This window comes from Rutidosis leptorrhynchoides, chromosome 11, assembly GCF_046630445.1.
Source record: "Rutidosis leptorrhynchoides isolate AG116_Rl617_1_P2 chromosome 11, CSIRO_AGI_Rlap_v1, whole genome shotgun sequence".
NCBI classification, from domain to species: domain Eukaryota; kingdom Viridiplantae; phylum Streptophyta; class Magnoliopsida; order Asterales; family Asteraceae; genus Rutidosis; species Rutidosis leptorrhynchoides.
In genome coordinates this window covers 6368552-6387049 of record NC_092343.1, presented here as the reverse complement: position 1 = coordinate 6387049, position 18498 = coordinate 6368552, and the positions used below count along the sequence as shown (strand labels likewise).

Genomic DNA, 18498 nt, shown 5'->3' with positions numbered 1-18498 from the left:
AAACTTGTTTCCGTTTTTATCGTGTACTATATATACAACCCTTACACGACTTCTTGTTATCACGTTATTATCCTCTGCCTCGTAAGTCTAAACCCTAAAATAGTTTCGATTCCTGTTTTTTTCGTCATAAGAATCTGATGACGACGCCAATGGTGGTATCAAAAGGTCGAAGTTCGTCGCCAACTCTTACACCCATTGCAATTAAGCGGAGAAGAAGGTATTTTGAATTGGTTGATGAAAGTGTAGTTGCTTGGGATTGGCCGGTGAGAAAGCTATTTTATGAATTCGATGTCGTTGCGAATGAAACGAAACAGGGTGAAGTTGAGACGACGATTACGTCGGTTGAATTGTTGAACATTACGACTTAGTTAGTAGCTTATCCTACTGCTTTAATTTGAAGTATGTACGTTGTTGATGGTTTGATAGATTTCAATTGTGTGCGTTCCAAGATTTGGTATCTTTTTCTTTGTTAAGTTCTGTTTAATTAAGTGTTGTTTCTTTGGTATGATGAATTTATTGTCTAGATATCTATAGACTGCTTTTTGGTTTTTGATTTTTTTTGTAAAAAAAAGATAGCTATTATAATTATGAGTGTTTATTTATTGGTTTGGTTTTTCTCGGTTTTGAAAATTTTGAGAACAAACCAAAAATCAAATTCAATTTTAAAAGCAAAAGCAAAACCAACCGGAACCGAATTCGGTTCGGTTTTGGTTAAAATCGAAAAAAGTATAACTTAATCAAAATAAACATATAAGTTGACTTTGGTTTCCAAAATTAGGTTTTTAAATTGATTTTTGGTTTATATAAATTAATAATCTAATATGTTAGTAGTCAAATTCAGTTTTCACTTTAACCGAATTAAAATAAAATAAAAAACTAAAATAAAAATGTAAAACGAATTCAAATTTGAAAACCGAATCATAACCATACCGAAAATCAAATTCAAATTGAGTTCGCTTTTTTTATATTTGATTTTCAATTTAAATTTAAAAGATTTGAAACAAAATATTAAACACCCCTGATTAAAATAATGAACCATTAAACGCTTAATTTTTTTTTTTTTTTTCACGATTATGTTGTTAGATAGAAACAAACATTACTTTCTACCACATCACACAACAAGACTCAAAAATTATAATTAAGAAATCACAGTTTTTATAAAAGAAAGAAGTGGACCCCCTAGGTACACCAAGGTCCCATAAAAATCATAATAACAAGTGATATTAACATCTTAAAAATGTAACCAAACATGTACGTTTTCCCTTTCTTTACTCGTCTTCTATGAAAATTTTTAGTATGAAATCACGAAAACGTCTAGAGTATAGTCGAGGATCGACTGCAGATATGGATGTGGGGTCGTATTGAAAAGACTTGTAAGCGTGCTCGAGTTTCTTGGTGATGTCATAGTCTGTAAGTATGTCTATGATGCCAAAAAACATAACAACATCATAACATACTCCTGTTGGTTCCCCTATTAACTCCATTTCATTCTTTCTCTCCATCTTTTCGACTCGTGAATGCATGTTGATCCCCAATTTAGCCCTGCACTCATTTCAAAACAAACATAATCTTCACCCAAAACGTATTAGCTTATTATAGGAAGTAACTTCTACTCGTTTATCTATAAATGGGTCGATTTGCACAGCGTTTATCTTAAATGGGTCAAATAGATATGATGCTAGAACTACAAGAAAATCTTTCATTTTTGAAGTTTTCATTATTTTTGACGCTTTGAAGCGTGAATAACTTGCATTGTTTTTGACACCTATAAGTGTCCCAATGTTTTTAATACTTAGAAGCGTCAAAAAGAAAAACCCAAAGAGACTTAAAGTGTCAAAATATTGTTGACACTTAAATATTTTGACACCATAATTTTTCACGCTTCAAATTTTTCGACGTCATATTTTTCCACGTTTCTAACTTATATTTACATTTTAAGCGTGAAAACTCCATTTAAAAAGTATTAAAAACTACAGGATTAGTTGTAATGTGGTATTTCTACTCAATTGTACGTGGCCTAATTAGGTTATTTACCCTATTTCCTTGCCACCCTAGGATATACTGATAATGAGGTTTGAACATAAGACCTCTTGTGAGGATATCAGGACCCCAACTACTATCTTGGGATGGTTAGACAGGTCAAATAGATATTTAACCAAAAGGGGACGGGTCAATATCAATAAAATTTCAGTTTAGAGAACTGGACTTTTGGTCAAATTGGCCCGACCCGACCCGTTTGACACATAGTAAAAGTGACCCTTCTCAACCTGAACTTTTTCAACCTTACCCTCCTGGATCGGATACATGGTATGAAGAAACATCTGCACCACTTTCATCTTTAAAGTGAAGACCAACCAAAAGACTATAATCCATAATTCTCTCTTGTTCGAGGAAATCACAGTCCCTATCGATTTGCCTGAAGATTCACACATTTCCTTAATTAACATCATTTCTACAAATAAATTTGATCAAATGGAACTACACATGTCTCAAAGTTTTACCTTCTAAATTCTTGGATCCAACTTTTATCTAGTCTAAACATGAATTTGAGATCAAGATCTTTGAGTATAGTGGTGGGCTTAATTTCTGATTCGGGCTTATCAGTAAGCCGACCAAGTGATGACCCTTTTAAGTCAAAACGTCTATGAATCATGATGTCTGTGCAGAAAAGGTTCCCCATGATAATAAATCGTACCTGACATTTAATAACATTAATCAATAGAGGTGGCAAGATGGACGGGTCAAATAGGTTCAGGTTGACCTGCAAACACTTCTTATTCATTTTAAAGAATTAAATAGTAGGTTTTTTTTTTTTAGTATAAAAAGTCATTACACGGATAATGTAAATGGGTCCCAATTGACCCATTTCACAATCCTAAATAAACTATTCATAAATAAACGGGTCGAACCTTCTTTTGTGCAGCACCGGTTAGCTTTACACAATGTAGCCCATAAAACTTGGTAAGTAAGGTATGCTCAAAGGACCGAAAGTGGTTGTAGTATGCAGACAACATCCTTAGTAAAGCCTAGTAATCAACCAATGATAATTCAAACGTGTTAACTTAACCTGACAAATTCTTAAAAAGTATTTGCAGTTTTTTTATAACTAGGATCAGAATCTCACTTTGACTTCAGTTTTTTTAATGGTTTTAATCATGTAACGATCGTCATGCGTTAAGTAAAAGAAACTTCCACTTTTTCCAGGAGAAGATAGTTCTCGAAGGGCATCGTTACCACATATTGATAACATATAATCAGCTGCATCCACCTTAAATAACATCCTTAACGTCCTGCGCATGTTCATCAAACCATCGTACATTTATTGTCTACTTATACCTTACTTGTTAATCAATGTGACAGGTGAAAAAAATGAGCGGGTTGAGCTATCGTTCAAAATTAGCTCGATTGAGTCAAAATGGGTGATTTGTAATATAACTTCAATAGTAATCTAGTTACACGAATGTAAGGATTTCAAACATTATGTTCTTTTAAAATACACTATGGGCGACTTTCGCCCTATCTGACCCATTATGGCTTTTGCTAAAATATGGTACCTGAAAACTAAGGGGCAATAATCTTTCCATCTGAATTCGCAAGATTGATGTGGCGGTGTGTATTTGGATCCCTCGGGTGGAAATTTTGTCCAAACTTTCTCTTTCGGATTAAAAGCCGACGCCTTTAAGTCTAAAGAAGGCACGGGACCCGGCCTACCTACAGAATGCCTACACATAAACCAATTTCATCAACACCATTCAAATATAACATGAGTTTAAACGATACCATGAACAAAAAGATTGGAACTTTGTATATTATAACCTTATTCCGAGTTGCAAATTTAGCATAAGTTCATAATTCTTATGCCCTTTAGAGATTGTTTCACCTTGTTGCTTGACAACTTTTGGAATCATAAAAGGACTTCCATCTGAATTAGAAGACGCATGATCTAACATTCGCGTTTTACCAAAATCTTTATCAACATTTCCATCTATTCTCCCATCAACCGATCTCCTTCTAGGCGTGACCGTTGGATCATTTCCTTTTGATGATCTCCATAAAGCAAGCTTCTTTTGTGAAGGAAAAACTGAAAATTTATCTTGTGGAGAAATAAAACGATCCGCAAGAAAAGCATCATAAACTTCTTGTGCATCATGTTCAACATCCCCACCATTATCGGACGTAGAAAATGTTAGATTTTGCTCGTTCGGATTTTTACTCCAATTACCATCATACGAACTATTATCCGCAAATTTAAACGTCCCATTCCCTTTTGGTAAACCTTCTTCCCATTCTCCTTCATACACGTCCCCATCCGGAAAGACCATTTTGCCCTTCCCACATATTGTTCCATCTTTCCATTCTCCAACATAAAAACTTCCATCTCTCCACTCATACTTACCATTGCCTTCTTGTAACCCTTTACACCATTCACCATCATAAACATCACCATTTATATATTCCTTAACTCCATGTCCATGTTTCATATTCATGCTCCAATGACCTCGATACGTGTCACCATTGGGGCCCGTATATGTTCCCTCACCGTCCATATAACTACTTTTGAATTCACCATCATAAGCGGCTCCCGATGGCCAAGTAAAAGTACCACGACCCGTTGTTTTGCCATGGACCCAATCACCAACATACATGCACCCATCGGTCCACCAATATTTACCAAACCCGTGAGGAAAATTGTCGGACCAATTGCCCGTGTAATAGTCTCCGTTTGATAGGTATCGTTCCGCATGGTATACTTCACCGGGTGCATAAACCTCATCTTGTTCAATGTCTTCATCATCTACATGGGCCACATGGGCTGACCCAAAAATATTGGTTGCTTGTTTCTTTGCTTGTTGTGTTTTTCGGATTGTTGCTTCCCATGCCTTCATGACGCTTCGGATCTATATTTTGATCATGTATTATATCATATCATGATGGATCTCTTTTATTAAAACAAAATATCATGAATTCCATGAAAAAGAACATGATATCAACATATGCATGAAGGAAAGAAAATCAAATTGCCATATATTTGACACCTTCTTAACAACAATACAAGATCAATTATGCCCTTAATCTCTATTGTTCTCGGTTTCTCTGTTTTTTTCTGCTATTTTTTCTTTCCCTCTCTCTCTGGTTTATTGTTCCTAAGTTTTTGCTAAAGAAATCAAAGGACAACCAATGTTAAGGGAATGAACTCCTGTTTTTCTGTCACCTTTTTTTATTTTTATGTTAGTTAGTTGGTAGTTTTGGCATATTGTTAATTATGGGATGCAATAAAAATAAATATGACAATTTTTACTCAATACTATGACATATTGAAAGTAAGATACACAAAAGAAAATTAGTTATTATATAAGTTTAATGATTCATGAAAAGAATCTAGAGTTAAATATAAATGAAGCAATTAATGAATTGACTTTTTCATATAACATATATGTGGTAAATCAATCAGCATGACATTTGGAGGAATAAGCAGAAAAAAGGGTTAAAAGTTTCCTAAAGAGGAAAATTTAAAGACACTCTCTAAAGAAAAACTGTTAAATTTCCAAATGTAATTAACAGCAACTTAACAAAAGATTTAAAGGGAGTTATATCCTGCATTGTAATATTGTAGAGTACATTTTAAACATATAATCACTACCAATTAGACTATTGTTACATGTACATATCACATTAAATGCTATCTTTGTAATGGTTCATACACCGTCATTTTAAAAGTCCGTGGCTTAATATGCATTTGTCAATGTAGTATTGTAGCGTACATTTCGAACTCACAAGCAGTACCAACTTAACTTGTTATGTACCTTGGCAATTCCTCTTTAATGAATGATAAATGTGGTAACCGGCGTTGTTCGAGTTAGATAAACGTGGTGTTGATTTGAATAGTGTCCGTTGTCAACTTTGCGACGATGATATCGAATCGGTGGATCATGCGTTAGTTTTTTGAAAACATGTAATTGAGATTTGGGAAAAAGTTTTCGATTGGTGGGGTGATAACTTGCTATCATCGATTAGTATCAATGAGTTATTTCAAGGTTCGTTTAATATTGCGATGTCGGAGTTTGGTACTAAAGTGTGGCAAGCGATTACTTGGACGTCCGGATATCTCATATGGCATAATCGAAACCTAAAAATCTTCAATAATAAAAGTTGGAATGCTCCGATGGTGCTATGTGAGATACAAATTAAATCATTTGAATGGGTCACGAAAAGATGTAGAGAAAAAAAGATCGATTGGCATAATTGGATTCACAATCCCCATTTTTTCCTAGTTTAGTTCATGTTTACTTAACGTCTTGTTAGTTAACTTGTGAGATTTATGTATGTATTTGCGAGGCCATCGATTGTATCGAGTTGTAAACATCTTGAGTTTTTTAATAAAATTGTTGCTTTAAAAAAAAAAAAACAAGAAATAGAAATATTATGATGATATGAATAAAGATGTGAACCAATCAGCAGTTAATTTTTGTCGGAAATGGTTATAGTCAGATGGGTACTTCGAAATAAGTGATAGTCTTGGTCTTTTATTTTGCTAGTCTTGTTAAACTTTCGTCCACTCTGTTGGTGGTTAGTGAAATGTCCCGTTCATATTGATTATAAACGTTCCATATTAATTGATTTCGTCGCGAGGTTTTAACCTCTATATGAGACGTTTTTCAAAGACTGCATTCATTTTTTAAAACAACCATAACCTTTATTTTATCAATAAAGGTTTAGAAAGCATTATGTAGATTATCAAATAATGATAATCTAAAATATACCGTTTACACACAACAATTACATAATGGTTTACAATAAAAATATATTACATCAAAATAAGTTTCTTTAATACAGTTTTTACACAATATCATACAAGCATGGACTCCAAATTTTGTCCTTATTTTAGTATGCAACAGCGGAAGCTCTTAATAATCACCTGAGAATAAACGTGCTTAAAACGTCAACAAAAATGTTAGTGAGTTATAGGTTTAACCTATATATTATCAAATCATAATAATAGACCACAAGATTTCATTTTTTCCATAAATATACATCTCATATCAGGCATTTCGCAAACTGCATAGAGATAAAATTCATTTATATGTTGAACACCTGATAACCGACGTTAACATAATGCATAGAATATCCTCAAACAGAACCTCTCGTCTGTATAATAATCTCGAAGTACTAAACCATCCATAACCTGAATGGGGGTTGTTAAGCCCAATAGATCTATCTTTAGGATTCGCGTCAATTAGGGGTCATTTCCCTAATTCTTAGGTTACCAGACTTGAAGGGCAATATTCGGTTTAATAATCCAACCATAGAATGTAGTTTTCGTATACTTGTGTCTATTTTGTAAAACATTTAAAAAACTGCATGTATTCTCATCCCAAAAATATTAGATTTTAAAAGTGGGACTATAACTCACATTCAAAGATTTTTCCTTCGTCGGAAAATAAGACTTGGCCACTGGTCGATTCACGAACCTATAACAATATGTACATATACATCAAAGTATGATCGAAATATATTCACAACATTTTTATTACGTTTTAATGATTTAAGTTTATTAAGTCAGCAGTCCTCGTTAGTAACCTACAACTAGTTGTCCACAGTTAGATGTACAGAAATAAATCAATATATATTATCTTGAATCAATCCACGACCCAGTGTATACAAGTTTCAGGCTCGATCACAACTCAAAGTATATATATTATTTTGGAATCAACCTCAACCCTGTACAGCTAACTCAAGCATTACTTCATATAGAGTGTCTATGGTTGTTCCGAAATATATATATATATATATATATAGATGGGTCGATATGATATGTCAAAACATTGTATACGTGTCTATGGTATCCCAAGATTACATAATATATGTTAGAATACATGTATAATACAATATAAGTTAGCTAGGATATGATTAGTATAGATTTGTTACAATTTTCACGTAGCTAAAACTAGTAAAAATATCCAATTTTGTTTTACCCATAACTTCTTCGTTTTAAATCCGTTTTGAGTGATTCAAGTTGCTATGGTTTCATAATGAACTTTAATTTATGAAACTAAACAGAAAAAGTATAAGTATATAGTCGGAAATACAGGTTACAAGTCATTTTTGTAATAGGTAATCATTTCAGTCGAAAAAACGACGTCTTGATGACCATTTTGAAAAAACATACTTCCACTTTGAATTTAACCATGATTTTTGGATATAGTTTCATGTTCATAAGAAAAATCATTTTTTCAGAAGGGCAACTTTTAAATCAAAGTTTATCATAGTTTTTAATTATCAAACCCAAAACAGCCCGCGGTGTTACTACGACGGCGTACGTCCGGTTTTACGGTGTTCTTCGTGTTTTCAGGTTTTAAATCATTAAGTTAGCATATCATATAGATATAGAACATGTGTTTAGTTGATTTTAAAAGTCAAGTTAGAAGGATTAACTTTGTTTGCGAACAAGTTTAGAATTAATTAAACTATTTTCTAGTGATTACAAGTTTAAATCTTCGAATAAGATAGTTATATATATTTGAATCGAATGATGTTATGAACATCATTACTACCTCAAGTTTAGTAGGTAAACCCACTGGAAATGATAAGAAATGATCTAGCTTTAAAGGATCCTTGGATGGCTTGAAAGTTCTTGAAGTAGAATCATGACACGAAAACAAGTTCAAGTAAGATTTTTGCTCGAATTAAGATAGTTTATAGTTATAGAAATCGAATCAAAGTTTGAATATGAATATTACCTTGAATTAGGATGATAATCTACTATAAATAACAGAGAGTTGTTGATCTTAGATGATTACTTGGAATGGATTAGAAAGCTTGAAAGTAAACTTGCAAACTTGAAAGTATTCTTGATTTTATAAAACTAGAACTTATAGAATTTATGAAGAACACTTAGAACTTAAAGATAGAACTTGAGAGAGATCAATTAGATGAAGAAAATTGAAGAATGAAAGTGTTTGTAGGTGTTTTTGGTCGTTGGTATATGGATTAGATATAAAGGATGTGTAAGTTTGTTTTTTGTTTTTTTTTTTTTTTTTTTTTTTTGTAAATAATTCATGAATGATTTATCATACTTTTGTAATTTTGTGTAATCATTCATGTTAGTTGCCAAATGATGGTTCCCACATGTTTAATGACTCACATGGGCTGCTAAGGAGCTGATGATTGAGTGTATATACCAATAGTATATACATCTAGAAGCTGTATATTGTACGAGTACGAATACGGGTGCATACGAGTAGAATTGTTGATGAAAATGAACGAGGACGTAATTGTAAGCATTTTTGTTAAATAGAAGTACTTTGATATGTGTCTTGAAGTCTTTCAAAAGTGTATAAATACATCTTCATACACTACATGTAAATACATTTTAAATGAGTCGTTAAGTCACCGTTAGTCGTTACATGTAAGTGTTGTTTTGAAAGCTTTAAGTTAACGATCTCGTTTAATGTTGTTAACCCATAGTTTATTATATCTCATGAGATGTTAAGTTATTACATTATCATGATATTATGATGTATGAATATATCTTAATATGATATATATATATATACATTAAAATGTCGTTACAACGATAATCGTTACATATATGTCTCGTTTCGAAATTCTTATGTTAATAGTCTTGTTTTATACATATGTAGTTCATTGTTAATACACTTATTGATATGTCTAATTATCATTTATCATGTTAACATTGTGTATCAATATCTTAATATGATTCATATGTATTTAGTAAGACGTTGTTATAACGATAATCGTTATATATATATATCATTTCGAGTTTCTCAATTCAATAAACTCATTTTTATGTATATCACTCATTGTTAATATACTTAGTGAGATATTTGCTTATCATAATCTAATGTTAACCATATATATATATATATATATATATATATATATATATATATATATATATATATATATATATATATATATATATCATTATGTAGTTTTTACAAATTTTTAATGTTCGTGAATCGCCGGTCAACTTGGGTGGTCAATTGTCTAAATGAAACTCATTTCAAATAATCAAGTCTTAACAAATTTGATTGCTTAACATGTTGAAAATATTTAATCATGTAAATATCAATTTCATTTAATATATATGAACATAGAAAAGTTCGGATCATTACAGTTAGGTCGTGTTTTGGTCTAGCTTGTTTGTTCACGTGTTTATTGTGCATTTGTGTTAGTTGACTAGACTAATTTCTAATTCTTTTCGGTTATGTTCCTTGTTGATCTTCGAATCCCGTTTAATTATATTTTCGTTTTTTTTAAAGGAAAACCATGCAGTTGATTATTGTCTAGTAGAAGTTGATGTTTAAACAGATTTCTGGAATTAAACATATCAAAGATTAAAAAAATACTAATAACATTGAAAAATAATTTCCTTTTTCTATATACTAAAAGCCAAAAATGAAAGTATTGGGCTAGAAAAATTAAGCAAACGTGCTCAATCGGTTCCACTTTATAAATTTGGAACCTTGTACTACTCCTATTTATTTATTTATAATTTATCATTTATTTATTTATTTCTTATTTATTTTTGAGTTTTTTTGTCAACTAGGTTTCGAACCCTCGCTTCACGCTGGGGGTTCAGTTTTCAATGTATTTTATTGCATTTAGTTTGTAAAATTATTTCGTGGCTAACGATGATGCCGTTGAAGCACAACTCGATTCGAACTAAAAGGTATAGCTCGTGAAAGATTTAAATGTTATGTTAAATTAATAATATATGTACATCTCCGCGTTTCGCTATGGAATTGTCGACTTTTAAAAATTTAACTCAAAATCAACGTGTATGAAAAGTACCCCAAATATTTAGTATTTTTTAAAAAGCGTCCGTTTTGCGTATAGTTAGTGACATTGTGTTCCTAAAATTATTTCGAGTGTAATGATGTTGTCGGAAAAATTTAACTCGTTGCGAGCGAGAAGATATGACCCGTTGAAGATTTGAGAGAGTTTATTTAAGATTTTTTTTTTTATGAAAATGGTCATTTAACACTTTATCGCCCTATTTAGGGGGTCGATTTGATTTTTTAAAAAAAGTCTGGGGGTCTTTATTGGTGGAATGAAATTTAAATAATAAAATTTAAAAAAAAATGAAAAGTCGAAAATACCCTTATGTACTATTCACTTTCACTATGTCTTTTAGATATATAAAAATATGAAAATGGTCATTTGACACTTTACCTCCTGTTTAGGGGGTTGATTTGATTTTTTTTAAAAGTCTGGGGTCTTTGTTGGTGGAATGAAATTTAAATAATAAAACAAAAAAAAGTGAAAAGTCGAAAATACCCTTGTGTACTATTCACTTCCACTATTTCTTTTAGATATATAGATACTAGTGTTCGAACCCTCGCTTCGCGCCGGGGTTCGGTTTTCAATGTATTATATTGCGTTTAGTTTGTAAAATTATTTCGTGGCTAAAGATGATATCGTTGAAGCGCAATTCGATTCGAACTAAAAGGTATAATCCGTGTAAGATTTAAATGTTATTTTAAATTAACAATATATGTACATCTCCGCGTTTCGCTATGGAATTGTCGACTTTTAAAAGTTCAACGCAAAATCGACGTGTATGAAAAGTACCTCAAATATTTAGCGTTTTTTAAAAAGCGTCTGTTTTGCGTATAGTTAGTGACAGTGTGCTCCTAAAATTATTTCAAGTTTAACGACGGTGTCAGACAAATTTAACTCGTTGCGAGCGAGAAGATATGGCCCGTTGAATATTTGGGTGGAGTTTATTTAAATTTTTTTTTTATGAAAATGAGTATTTGACACTTTGGGGGTCGATTTTAATATTTGAACAAACTATGGGGGCTTTTTTGAAAAAAAGGTGGGAAAAGGGAAAAAAGTGAAAGGACGAAAACGCATCTGGTGACTATTAATCGTTTTTGTCTATTAGGTAGTATATAAAGTATGTGGTCGATTTATAATGAATGAGAAGTTTAATGGTTAAAGTATAAAATGTTAAAAGTTTGTGGTAAATTTATAAAAGCTATAAAGTTAATTATTATATATTTTGAGGCTAAAATGTAAATAAGTAAAAGATTGGGGGTAGTTTGTGAAACTTGTGAGGTTTACTATTCACTTTTGCTATACCTTATGTGGTCGATTTATAATTAATGAGAAGTTTAATGGTTAAAGTACAAAATGTTAAAAGTCTGTGGTTAATTTATAAAAGCTATAAAGTTAATTATTATATATTTTGAGGATAAAATGTAAATAAGTAAAAGATTGAGGGTAGTTTGTGAAACTTGTGAGGTTTACTATTCGCTTTTGCTATACCGTTTAGATATATAGATATAATAACTAGTTGTGGAGCCCTCGCTTCGCGCCGGGGGTTCCGTTTTGAATGCGAGCTAAAAAAAAAAGTCTTGATCTATTTTGTAAAAAAAAAATTTTCGACATCTAAAATTGAAGGGCTGTTCCCTTTGTGAAAGTTGCTTCTTTTAGCGTTCGTTGTTTTTTTTTTTTTTTAAAGTTAGTTGATCTATTTTGTAAAAAAAAATGTTTTTCGACATCTTTTGGTAGCATTGAAGGGTTGTTCATTTTATGAAAGTTGCCTCTTTTATCGTTGAGGAAGAAAAGAGAGAAGAAAAAAATAGTTAGTTGAATTTTTTGTAAAAAAGAATTTTTTTCGACATCTTTTGGTAACATTGAAGGGTTGGTTTTTTTAAAAAAATTGATTATTTTATCGTTGGAGACAAAAAAAAAAAAAAAAAAAAAAAAAAGTGAAATGATAAAAATACCCTGGTTACTCAATAGTGAAACAGTGGAAATTAACCTCACTCCTTACACCACAGTCACATAAACTACTCGGCGGGTTTACAAAATCTCAATTTTAGGGTTTCGTTTTATAAAAGTTACAATTACAATTATTGTATAATTTGTAATAATAATCAAAATAATGAAAAAGATTAGGAGAGCATCACATGCAGGTTCTTGGTACACCAACAATCGTAAGTTTTTTTTTTTTTTTTTTTTTTTTTTTTTTTTTTTTTTTTTTTTTTTATGTAGTTGTGATTATTAACTCATTTTTGATCATACCCTTTTGAATATTGCTTAAAAGTTTTAACCTTGATAGATCATACATTTTCATCTTTGATTATTGAAGGGCCTTAGATGCCTAGAAAAATAGAAAATGTGCAACTTATAAAAAAGTTTGCAACTTAGGTTTTGTGTTACTAATTTGTTAATGAATTATAGATGATGGGATGGTGCAATTGGGCATAATTGATTGATTGAAGTTATAAATAATATGATTTTCTTACATAAAAAATGGTGGAATTTGTTCATTTTGATGTTATTGTTTTTTAGACTATGATGTAAACATGAGAAAGTTTTAAGCTTTATGTGATAATATTTGTGGGTAAGGAATAATTAGATGATATATGTAAGATGAGTAAGACGGTGATACGTTTGCTAGCAATTTTGGGTTGGAAACTTGTAAAATTAGGATTTTTGTGTGTATAGAAGTATCACAATGCTATCAAAAGTTGATGCTTTCTTATCATTTCTTTTTTATGGTTCTGTTTATTGTGTTGATGATGTTAAGTAGACGCAGATGAAATATTGTGTTAGTAATGTTAATGTTCATGTGTGCATCTGAACCATTTGTATTTGATTGTTTGTTTATGGTTCTATGTCATGTGTATATCTAAGACATATGGTAAGTAGTTGGTAACCATACACAGGAGAATAGGAGATGCATAGAGTTATTTTGAGTCTTGAATGTACCCTATGAAACATCAATTATTCCAATAAATACATGAAGTGGCACTATAATTTTGTAGTATGTATGTTGTTTTTGGCTATATTAAGCGCCAAAATATGCATTGGGCATCCAAATAAAATAAAATAATGAGTTCTACCCATAAACAGATCACATGTTTATGTTAGAAAAAAAGTGGGTAGGCATGGATTCTATGGCTAAAAAACTTGAATAATTTAGATACAAAACCTCCTCATTATATTAATATAATTCATAACTTCTAATATGTAATTGAGTGACCTTTTTTTGGTTTATTAGCTCAGAAGTTGGAGGCAGAACTTGATGGATGGCTTAGGGAATGTGGTTTGACCAAGTCTTCAGATGTACGTGGTGTAATTGCTCCGTAAGTAATCATGCACCTATAATCTTGCCCATAATTTGTATTCTTCATGGATAAATGTTATCGTTTGTCAATTTTGCTAACGGGTCAAAGTTTTTGTAATGATCAAATCGGGTCAGGTTGATTAAAATAACTGGCAGGTTATGTAGTATGCATTAAACAGTTTTCAAACCTGCATTAAACTAACCCAAATCGATTCAGTTACAAGTAAACAAGTTCAAATTTTTACTTCTAGTTTGATTTATGTATCTAATGCATTTGTCATTTTGTTGGTATTTATTCCACTAGACATGCCGGTTATTCTTATTCTGGCCGAGCAACAGCCTTTGCATTTGGAAATATCAACCCAACTAACATGTAAGTATACGCAATAAAATTCGTTTGGTTATCCATTATTCGTTTGTTATTTTGGTAATATTGAACGACCACGAGCATGCTCCATTGGTGTTCATTTGGTTCGTTTGCATGCTTCATTCCTATGTAAGTATATTCCCATTCCTAAAATTTTATGATTTGAATAACCACATATTTATGTGTTTTCAGTTATAATCTTACTAGCTATTTCATCTATGTTTGTAATCTAGTGATGTTAACGTTTTATCAGTACTCGAATTTTTCTTCTTGGTCCATCTCATCATCATTACACCCCTAAATGTGTTCTTTCCAAAGCAACAATTTACAAGACCCCAATAGGCGATCTACCTATCGATCTTGAAGCTACCTCTGTACTATCTTTGTTTATGGACTTTTATGTTTAGTTTCGTATACCAATTATTTTTATTTTTTGTGAGGTAGGGCCCATACATTGTGTTCTTAGAAAATTTATCTTCAATTACAGTTATTGAAGAACTAAAAGCTACTGGGAAGTTTGACATGATGGATCTTAACATTGATGAGGCTGAACATAGCATGGAAATGCATTTACCGTATCTCGCCAAAGTATTTCGTGGGTCAGTTTTTCTTTTACCAGATTTAGTTCCTACCATGACAAGTAAATATGGCAATTTTAATACATTAACTTATGATTGGGTTGACTCAGGTTTATGCTAATCTCTTATGCATTAGAAATAATAAAAGAACATAGTAGAAAAGGAAACAGGTTAAACGAGTTGATACTTGATAGTCGCATAAACTGTGTTCTTATGCATATAGCTTTCTAAATAGTGTTATTGCAGTTGTATAGTTCTAAAATCATCATGGCACACTAGTTATTGTCAAAAGAATTGGACAAAAGGTTTTATTAGTCGAACAACCCATTTTGACCCGTATCATAGGTGACCAATTTTGACCCGTATCATAGCTGACCCATGTTGACCCGTATCATAAGTGACCCCTTTTGACCCATATCCTAGGTGACCCGTTTTCCCCCTAAGCTTTTTCACTCCTTGCTTAATCCAGCCCCATCCAACCCATTTTGACTCTTGTGAATCTACAAAACTTTTCACTTTTACAGGTATACTGTGAAAGTTGTTCCAATCATGGTTGGTGCCCTAAGTGCTGAAAATGAAGCCATGTATGGACGGCTGTTGGCAAAATATATTGACGACCCGTCAAATTTCTTTTCAGTTTCATCAGATTTTTGTCATTGGGGTTCTCGGTATGTTTAATCTTTGAATTTCCATCTTTTTATTAGGTGCTTGATTTATATCTTAGTATAAATAAATATATAGGTTTAACTACATGCACTATGACAAAAAAACATGGAGCTATTTATAAATCTATAGAGGCTTTGGACAAATTGGGGATGGAGATTATAGAAACTGGAGATCCAGATGAATTTAAACAATACTTGTTGGATACCGATAATACTATTTGTGGACGTCATCCTATCAGCGTATTTCTTCATGTAAGTAAATATATTTGACTTTTACTTTAAATTGTTTAATTGTGTTCTGAGTATAATATGTGATGAAACTTATACCAATGAAAGCACGTTTAAAATCTAGTCCATTCATTTAAATTTCATCAAATATTGTACAAAATAAACAAATATATTTAAAGTCAAAGTTGTGAAAGAAAGACTTTTTAAAAGTTAATTGGTGAATTTTGCTAATTTGGTACTATTCAAAATCTCATAATCGCTATTGAAATGGACATCCAAACACTTCCTATTTATTCCCTTTATCGTTTTAATATCTTATGATAAATCTTATTGATTGATGATGAGCAGATGGCGAAGAACTGTTCAACGAAGATTAAAATAAAGTTTGTTCGATATGAACAGTCAGATCAGTGCAAAAGCATGAGAGACAGCAGTGTTAGCTATGCATCAGCAGTAGCCAAGTTGGATCATTAACTTCTTTGTTCATCTTGTATTTTTCTAACCTTATTTTCATTTGATCTAATTTGTTTCTTCTCAATAACATGACACTTCTTCAGACTATTAATTCTTAAAAAAAAACGTTATTTGAACGGGTCAGCAACACACCCGGTCTTGCCAGTACCCAAAAATTACATGTTAACCAACTTTCATCCCACCCGTTTCGTCACCATGAAATCTTATGACCACATAAATATGAAAAAGACACTTTCATTTGTATACATTATGTTTCATGCTATAAAGAAGATGCAACAAATAGTATAATGTCATGTATAATACGGATAGATTTCATGCTTTTAGTCGTCATATCTTGTTAAGTTTCGCAAGGAGGAAAACGGATGCAGAAGTGATAGCTGGAATGAAAACGTCATTAGGGACAACGTTTGGGGCTGCTCGTTGTTTGATAAATGTAGTTACAATCGGGATCCCGAAGATGAAGAGGAATATGTCTTTGATTCCCATTCCGGTTACTCCGGAATCCAAAATTATATCCTGCAAAATCCTTTGAAACTCTTCCTTGCTCAATGACTTTTCTTTTCCTTCGTGATGCTTCTGCAATTCATTCCCATTATTCCATTCCAAATATTTCATCAACATTTGTATCACATTTATTTGCCTAAAATAAAGTATCTGTATTGTACTCTTGTGTGCGTTAGATGTTAATCACCATTAAAAGTATACGTGTCCATGATTTACTTAAAATGAGCGTTAATAGACAGGACTATCAACGCACATTTTATGCAAACAAAGGATCATTAAATTACACTTTCAGATAAGTCAAAGATAATCGGTGTAATTATGAAAAAGATAAGGACAATTAGTGTAATTTCATGAAAACAACATGGAGTATTGGTGTGGTTTTTAAATAGATAAGGTCGATTGGTGTAATTTCATATAAACCATAAGGATTTTGTGTGTAATTTACTTTTATTAGAGTATGCATTAAAATACTTGTACAATTTGCATTGACAAGCTGTATTTTGGGGAAATGTAAGATTTTTCCTAAAATCTTATATTGATCTATGGTAGGCATCTAGTTTACAAAATACTACTGTATTTTGTGATTATTCTTATTATTTTTATTTATTTTTTTAAAAGATATACATAAGAACTTACACGGTAGGCATGCTCAAGGGTGGAAGATTTTGGGACATGAAACTGGGTGCTACCAAGCAACTTGTTCATTTCTCTGTTAAACCAACAAATATTAAGCAACAAAAATTATATTTATTTTGGTTGTAAAAACATATTGTTACATATAGAAGGCGAAAAATACTCGACGGTCTCACAAACTGCATGGTAAAACTCGGCCGAAGTCCATTTCTTGTTAGGGTCTGCAAAATATTTGTCGTAACATTTTCCAATGACTGGACCGATATCCTTATTTTCCTCCTTTCCTGTTCAACCGAAATCATAAACTGTTGATTTTAACTAAGACCAGAACATAACATATGGTAGAAACATGTCGTTTTAATGTGTTCGATAAAACTAACTATTGTGAATCATATCAGAACAGATCAAAGTAAATAGCTGAGATGAGAAAACATACCAAAAGCTTGTCCCATGATTTATTGGCTTCTTGTGAAGGTTTACCAAAGTTAGATATTCAAATGACTTCATTTTATGCTTATGATGATCGAGTTTATTAGAATGATTCTTGACTAGGAAGAAGGGTATATTTGCATTTATGGGCTTGGTAGTAAAAGGTTGAACAGTTAGTGAAGAAAAGAATATTAAGGATTGGTTCATGATTTATTTAATATTTAATTTAATATATAATATATACGTACCATTAAGCTCTTTAATATAATTTTTTATACTATCTAAGCTTTTAAATGTCATGCTAATTGGTTTGGTTATTCGGTTTTCTGAGTTTAGTTGGTTTATTTTTGAAAAATCTGAAGGTGTAAATTGAAACCGAAAACTGAAATCAAATTCGATTTCAAAATCGAAATCGAAACGAAAATGAAATTCGGTTCGGTTCGGTTTAAACCGAAAATATGAAAAAAACTGATTTTAACTAAAATAATTATACAAAATCGATTTTGAATTTGACTT

At 31.6% G+C, this 18498-nt stretch overlaps 3 protein-coding genes across 3 annotated transcripts; 1 reads left to right on the top strand and 2 right to left on the bottom strand.

Annotated features, from left to right (window-relative positions):
* Nucleotides 1–1268: 1268 nt before the first annotated feature.
* Nucleotides 1269–4886, bottom strand: LOC139876391 (phosphatidylinositol 4-phosphate 5-kinase 4-like). The gene is made up of 7 exons (XM_071863704.1): nucleotides 3817–4886; nucleotides 3555–3722; nucleotides 3125–3290; nucleotides 2910–3026; nucleotides 2502–2695; nucleotides 2288–2416; nucleotides 1269–1542 (listed from the first exon to the last, which is right to left on the bottom strand). The coding sequence occupies exons 1-7, from the start codon at nucleotides 4884–4886 to the stop codon at nucleotides 1269–1271; spliced, it is 2118 nt and encodes a 705-aa protein (XP_071719805.1).
* An 8030-nt stretch (nucleotides 4887–12916) lies between these two features.
* Nucleotides 12917–16416, top strand: LOC139877279 (uncharacterized). The gene is given in 9 exon segments (XM_071864685.1): nucleotides 12917–12968; nucleotides 14039–14123; nucleotides 14409–14477; nucleotides 14725–14835; nucleotides 14957–15070; nucleotides 15574–15717; nucleotides 15791–15812; nucleotides 15814–15966; nucleotides 16291–16416. Coding segments are annotated over 9 exon segments (876 nt in total).
* Nucleotides 16417–16662: 246 nt separating this feature from the next.
* Nucleotides 16663–18098, bottom strand: LOC139877776 (uncharacterized). The gene is made up of 4 exons (XM_071865199.1): nucleotides 17990–18098; nucleotides 17717–17837; nucleotides 17557–17629; nucleotides 16663–16992 (listed from the first exon to the last, which is right to left on the bottom strand). The coding sequence occupies exons 1-4, from the start codon at nucleotides 18003–18005 to the stop codon at nucleotides 16744–16746; spliced, it is 459 nt and encodes a 152-aa protein (XP_071721300.1). The 5' UTR covers nucleotides 18006–18098; the 3' UTR covers nucleotides 16663–16743.
* Between the last annotated feature and the right edge of the window lie 400 nt (nucleotides 18099–18498).

Coding starts and splice junctions, on each gene's coding strand:
- LOC139876391 (XM_071863704.1), bottom strand. CDS start 4,886: ATGAAGGCATGGGAAGCAACAATCCGAAAAACACAACAAGCAAAGAAA. Junction 3,291..3,554: donor TATTGCCCCTTAGTTTTCAG/GTACCATATTTT, acceptor GAACATGCGCAG/GACGTTAAGGATGTTATTTA. Junction 2,696..2,909: donor CCGGTGCTGCACAAAAGAAG/GTTCGACCCGTT, acceptor ATTAAATGTCAG/GTACGATTTATTATCATGGG.
- LOC139877776 (XM_071865199.1), bottom strand. Junction 17,630..17,716: donor GCAGTTTGTGAGACCGTCGA/GTATTTTTCGCC, acceptor TTGGTTTAACAG/AGAAATGAACAAGTTGCTTG. Junction 16,993..17,556: donor CCCTTGAGCATGCCTACCGT/GTAAGTTCTTAT, acceptor AATGAATTGCAG/AAGCATCACGAAGGAAAAGA.